Genomic DNA, 6451 nt, shown 5'->3' on the forward strand with positions numbered 1-6451 from the left:
CATATTCATATTTTGATTTTGAGCTTCAAAGAGAAAACTTTATAGATTGTTTTTTTTCCACTTGCTGTGAGGCAAATTCTTACTTTAATTGCCCTTCACCCCACGTCTGGCATTACATATGGAGCTCGCTTCGTCCTTCTCAGTCTTTGCACCATCTTCATCATCCTCCTCCAACGACGTTACTGCACCTAAGGTTAGTGTTTTATGTTTCTGTTAAATTCAAAAATGGTATGTTTACAGAAATTTGTTCTTGGTTGCTATTCATTGTTGCTTGTTGCTCTTGATGTTGGACACGTTTTTCCTCCATGCCCTTCTAACTTTTCATATATGTATAATTTCTGAAATGGGCTTCCTGAAGCTAACAAAGGTCTAAACTGGTTACCTGCTTCCCTGCAATTAATTTTTAATTGGGATTCTAGATTTGGTTTTTTTTCCCTTGCTGTGTGTAACTTGTCTGCAAAAGAATGTCTTCAAAATATACTTGTAATAACTGCTTTGAGTTAATCTTCACTTTGTGTTGCTCTGGATGCATCACTTTCTTTTATACATAACTCTACAACTTGTTTGGTACAGTTTTCTGTTCAAATGACCAAATATTTAGGGCTCAAGTGTGTATGTCCTATTAGATGGCAGACCCATCCGCTGCTGAGGGTTTGAAGTTATCATGGACTGCACCATTAGAAAAGCAGTTTATTGATTTTTTGTTGGAAGAAAAAGCTAAAGGGAACATTCCTAATGGGAAAATGAAGAAAAAACGTTGGCCATTTGTCACAGATGTGTTTATCCAACGAACCGGAAAACACTGTCGCCAGGAGCAAATAACTGAAAAATTTAAACGGCTTAAACAGAAATACCGTGCGTTTTCCCTACTAATTGGTAGATTCGGAATGGAATGTGATCTTGTTACCAACACCGTCACAGGTAGTGAAGCGGCGTGGTCAGAAGCAGTGGCGGTGAGTGTTATACATTTAATTTATTTTCATGCCATTCATTATTTAAATTCTTCATGTAAACAATCCCATATATACCTGTGTCTCTAATCCCATGTATATCACATCTTGTCTGTTTCTAGTTGAACCCTAGGTGCAAGGGCTTTTATAAAAAGGGGCTGGACCACTATGAGTTGCTAAGACAGCTCTTCCACACGGGCATGGCAACCGGATTTTTACAAACATCCTCTGTGCAGGGAGTACATGTCAGTGTTGAACCTTATAGTTCAGATGATGTGGTCAAGCTTCCCCCCCCAGATATGGGGCAATGCAGCAACCCAAAAGGGAAGCAGCCAGCTCACCCCGACACCTCAACCGGGAAGAAGAGGAAAGCTGGGTCCTTTGATAGAGCCACTAATGCTATCGTGGAGACGGAGATGTCAAGAATATCGCGTGATAAGGACAGCGAAAGTCGAAAAACCATAGATTCTGCACAAGTTCTTGATCCCTTATCAATGGTAATGGCCACGGAAATTGTGAACTCTATGGCTGACTCTCTTGGTGATGAAACCATGTTCGAGGTCCTCGAAAAATTAGAAAAGCCCGAATGCAGGCAAGCTTTCATCAAATTGAAACCGGAAAGACGACGGGGCTGGATTGAGCAATTGACTAGTTTACCCTAGGGGAGTTGGTGAAGGAATGAGTAGGTGGGTTCATTGTTTTTCATTGTTAATAAGGAGCCCCCATGTTTTTCCTTGTTTTCTCAGAATTATAATCAATGAATTGTAAAAATTCTAAACAAGGATATAACTAAAGCTTGGAATCCTAGTTGTGCTTCTATCTAGACTAGAAACACAGTGCAAAAAGGGTTTTTTGCAAGTTGCAACCCCATAGAGCACAACTTTCATGATAGTTACATATCATAATGTTTAGAAATAGTAAGCAATATTTGAATCTCTTCTTGCTATATTCGTGCTGGCATTTGTGTAATTGTCTATTTTGCTATTTGGATATATGTTTCACTTGTCTGAACCACTATGACACTATTAAGGTCAGTCAGTCTTTTTGTTTCGACTTTGTAGATTTCTTTTGCCTTGTCAGATGTTCTGCTAATAATTCATGCATATGTGGCATAGTTTTACTTTTATATATAAGTTTCTTAATGCATTTTATCTACATTTAAAGCATAACAATTACTATACTTTTTGTGTCATGTTCCGTAATATTTAATTTTATTGTGGATGATATTGGGAGATGGCATTGTAAAGAGGTGTTTGCTGTGTCTTATTTTACTTCTTTTAATGTGTTCTGTTGCTTTACATTTCCAATTCATGGTGGCACTGTTGTAGGTGCTTTGTTTTTTATTTTGGAAATTGTGATTAATCAGAAAAAGGAATTCTCCTGTTGTTTAAGTCATCGTGAATAGTCCTTTTTTGTTCAAAATTTCCAATTACCCAACACCAGTTTAAACTATGTTTTTCTGGGTTCAGTCAATTTCTTATGACTATTCTTATTTTAGATATTTGCATTTTTTTCTCAACGATATCTTTAACCATATTGAAATAGCTTTGCTATTTGCCTTCATATGGCCATTTTCTTGGATATTGATATGTTATAATGGTTGTTGATTCCCCAATTAAATGTCGATGCTGAGTAACTTACTGGATAATGTTTAGAAATATTAAGCAATATTTGAATCTCTTCTTGTTGTATTCGTTCTGGTATTTGTGTAATTGTCTATTTTGCTACTTGGATATATGTTTCACTTGTCTGAAAGTTAGACTATGAAGAACTTGCCAGGGTTAACATTGTCTGCATATTATTTAGTCATTATTAAGTGATTGTTCTTCTTTGACTAATTAATTGTTGTGTGAGTGCTTTCTAATGCTTTTGAATCTCTTTGCTCCTGCAGGAGCTTGAGAGGAAGAGAAAGGAGAGAGCTCAGGTTGTATATGAGAGGAAGAAGCAGTTGACAAAATTGAGGGTTAAAGCTGAGAAGACTGCTGAGGAGAAGCTTGACCCCCAGCTTGAAGTTATTGCACCTATCAAGTACTAAGCATTGAAATGCGGTTATTTATATTGAAAAAACCTTGGGACAGCTGAGTTGCAGTTAAATTTCTTTAGCATTTTGTTACAATGTTTCTGTCGGTTTGTGCAGGGTACATCTGCCTTGCTGCAATTTTTCAAGTAGAAGATGTCATGTTATAAATTGTTATCTGGGTTTTCAAATTAGCTATGTTTGTGTCATTAATTGTCTCGTACTCCATTATACATTTTTTACTTAATTTGTGATGTCATTTGTATTTTTTTGTTTGTGGATTGGATGATAATATTTTCATGTTATTTCTAGAATGTTTACTTTTTTGGGTATGTTTGTGTATTTTTCTGTACATGTTACATGTGTTCACCTCCACTGTTGTTCTGCCTCCAAGTTCCCACTATTTGTCATTCATTGGACCAATGATTTCCCTAACTAATTCTGGGATTAGTAGAACCTACAGCTAGATATTAGTAAGAGAATACAGGTTCAGATGCTTGGGGTATGCTATATCAGATTGCCTGGTCTTTGGAAATGCTAAATCAGATGGCTGAATTTTGTGTCTTATGATCTCCTTGTGAACTCATTTCTAGAAGAATTACCGTTTCATACTTTCATAAATATGGAAATACACACAGATGACCTCAATCAGCAGAACGAATAAAACTTTGATTGCCAATCCTCAGCTGCTTGACATTCTTTTAGTAAGCATATGAAACGTTTTTCAACCCCCCAAGAAAAGGGTGTCAAAGAATTTTAAAAATAATGTCACGTTCTTACAAAATTGCAGATTAGCTTGTTTATTCAGTTAGATAATTTAATGAACGTATTTTACATGACGTCTACCAAGCTCACTGTAGTTGGCATCTGCCATACTTGGTTAAGAATTTTGTATGAAAATTTAAATTCATTAATGAAATTACTTTTTCGTCTGCTGTTAACAGTTAATAACAATTTTTCTTTTTTTTTTGAGAAGAAACATCTCGTAACAACTTGTTACTCAAGATTTGTTGTGAAAATACTGTAGGTATAACATTTCACATTTTATCTAAATGACTTATTGGCTATACACTCTTGTGCATAGTTACAGCTTTCAAGGTTAGATAATCAAATCTAACTGGGAAAATTTAAGCTGCAACCTAATGAATTGTACCTTAATTTAAAAAAAAAAAAAAAATCCCTTTTATCTTTTTTCACCAATGGTGTCAATATCTTTTTTTTCCACTTCAAATCACCCGTGTGTGTTTTTGTATGTTTTTCTTCTTGGGTTCGCTTAAAAGCAGGTAATAATGGAAGAAAAAAAGGAATTAAAACTGAATTTAAGCTTGACATAAGCTAAAATAAGAATAAATCAAGCTTGGGGGTTGGATTGAATAATATTTTTATGTAGTTTTAATATCCATATAATTTGGATATTGGATAATGTGTCTTCTTGAGAGAAGTTACCTTTGAATAAATAAAAAGCAATAATCCAAGAAGATTGAGTAAAATTATAAATAGAAACTACAATGGGAATTGCGTTTTGCTTTTATGATAAAGTAGTTAATGTTTACTAAGTTAATGACCACTACCACCTTTTGTTTGTTTAGTTGCTTGTATTGTGCTAAGGAACAATTATGTTATTATATTTGAATATGTATGTTAATGACCGTACTATTTGGTGATTTGTTATGTTTATTACCTTCTCTTGTTACAAACAGTCTGTGTTGCTGACTTATTATTGTATAAAAAAACTTGTGACTTATCTTTTAATGCACTATTTTTGCCCAATTTCTATTTTCGGCACAATATCTATTTTCTGCACAAAGTTACAAACTTGCAATCTGTTCCTTTTCTCTTTACTTTATCAATTTTATCCTAGAAAGCAAAACAATGGACTAATTGAGTTATATTTTTAATCTATATTGAAACAGGGTCACTAGCATTGCCTCCTCTGCGGAGCACAACAAATACCTCAGTAGTTACAAATCATTCTGCTTCTGGTAACTAGGCAGAGTAGTCTTTTACTCTTACTCACCACTATTTTTAGTTAAATTTACATGTCCCTTAATGCATAGATATATTTGGATCACCAATTTCCCATTTCTTGGAATGATTTACTCTTTTTTAAATCTTAGCAACTCGTGCAAATATTAATTAGAAATTAGATTTTAGGGTATATTTTATATGCTTCATTTGCTGTGAGATAGTGTCAACTTATCAGAGAATCAAGTGAAATTCTTGTTTTCACAAAAAGAGTTAAACTTTAGGGGCAGAGGCCATAGTGGTTGTAAGGACACGATTTGTAACGACTCAAAACGATACTAGGTTCGCACGTAAAAAGGCCCAAACAATATGATTTGTAGAGCGTGGGTGTAAAGAACTAGGTTAACTTTTGTACAATAAACAGATTCACTCTCACGTATATTGAAGACCTAGAGTTGGCTCAACGATCGTTTTCTTTCGTAATCGATACAGTTCTTTTTCTCTCTTTTTGTTCTTCTTCTTTTGTCTGTATTTTTCTTTTTCTTCTTTTCTGTTCCGATCCCCCTCTTGCATGTTCTTCTTTCAGTTTTTATACCACCCTTTGTGTTCCATCCTCACCACACACGTGTAGGTTGGGTTCGGAGGATTTCTTTCTGTCCCATCTCGCACCTCCTGGAACTTCCTATGGGCAGCTGTAAGGCTGTCTCCTTACTATTCAGGTATCACCTCCACATTAATGCGGCCAGAGAGTTGGTTGAGAAGTCATTAATGCGGAGGCAGCTGTAGTTTTAGATATTTGTTTGCCTTATCTCTTTTACCCTTGGTCCGTTGTCCTATCTTTAGTGATGACATAATTCTGAGGTCCGTTTGCAACAAGACCGCGTCCTGATCTTCCTTGAACGCATACTGCCAAGGAGTATGGCGTCTTCGGACGGAAACAGAACTCTACCTTTGTGATATTGATTACCACCCCCCTTCGGCAATTGCCTGGTGACCTGACGTGGCCTCCTCGGACGGATATGCATCCTCAGATGGGCCGCAGGCCCAACGATCCTGACCTTAAGGGGTCTGTTGATTGACAGGCCCCCACAGTGGTTATTTGACTTATCTTTTTACTTAAAATTGCATAGCTCTCAATAATTATTATATATAATATATATATTAGTTAATAAACCAATTTATTTAGCAAACTATCTTGGAAATTACATTTCCTTTAATGCAATTATAGTTAATAAACCAATTATAGTATCACCAATTTTCCATTGGATTGAATGATTTAATCCATCTCAGTTATTTATTTATTTATTTATTTTATTATTATTATTTTTTTATTATTAGAGTATATTATGAATGCTTAAATTGTTCTGAGATAATGTCAACTCATTAGAGAATAAAGTTTTTCATTTTAAAAAAACTTGATAGTTGGGTGAATTGTAAGGGGGCATAGGCCATAGGGGCCATTTGTCTTATCCTTTTAGTTAAAATTATTAACATCATGCCCATGATACCCAATGTAAAT

General features: G+C 35.1%; 1 protein-coding gene across 2 annotated transcripts; it reads left to right on the plus strand.

The window, feature by feature from the left end:
* Positions 1 to 3174, plus strand: LOC115992725. 2 transcript variants are annotated; one of them, XM_031116958.1, is made up of 4 exons: positions 1 to 193; positions 574 to 953; positions 1073 to 1636; positions 2842 to 3174. In XM_031116958.1, exons 2-3 carry the CDS (start codon positions 627 to 629, stop codon positions 1610 to 1612), a joined length of 867 nt encoding a protein of 288 aa, XP_030972818.1. In that variant the 5' UTR covers positions 1 to 193; positions 574 to 626; the 3' UTR covers positions 1613 to 1636; positions 2842 to 3174. The 2 variants fall into 2 exon arrangements, with proteins under 2 accessions (XP_030972818.1, XP_030972810.1); XM_031116950.1 differs by having other exon boundaries at positions 627 to 953.
* Positions 3175 to 6451: the final 3277 nt, after the last annotated feature.

The sequence above is a fragment of the Quercus lobata genome, chromosome 1 (assembly GCF_001633185.2).
Source record: "Quercus lobata isolate SW786 chromosome 1, ValleyOak3.0 Primary Assembly, whole genome shotgun sequence".
In the NCBI taxonomy this organism is placed as follows: Eukaryota; Viridiplantae; Streptophyta; class Magnoliopsida; order Fagales; family Fagaceae; genus Quercus; species Quercus lobata.

Bases quoted from the DNA above. Each gene is read 5' to 3' on its own strand.
- LOC115992725 (XM_031116950.1), top strand. From the start codon at position 119: ATGGAGCTCGCTTCGTCCTTCTCAGTCTTTGCACCATCTTCATCATCC. The intron at 194-626 runs GTTAGTGTTTTA...ATGTCCTATTAG, and splicing joins ACGACGTTACTGCACCTAAG to ATGGCAGACCCATCCGCTGC. The intron at 954-1,072 runs GTGAGTGTTATA...GTCTGTTTCTAG, and splicing joins CGTGGTCAGAAGCAGTGGCG to TTGAACCCTAGGTGCAAGGG.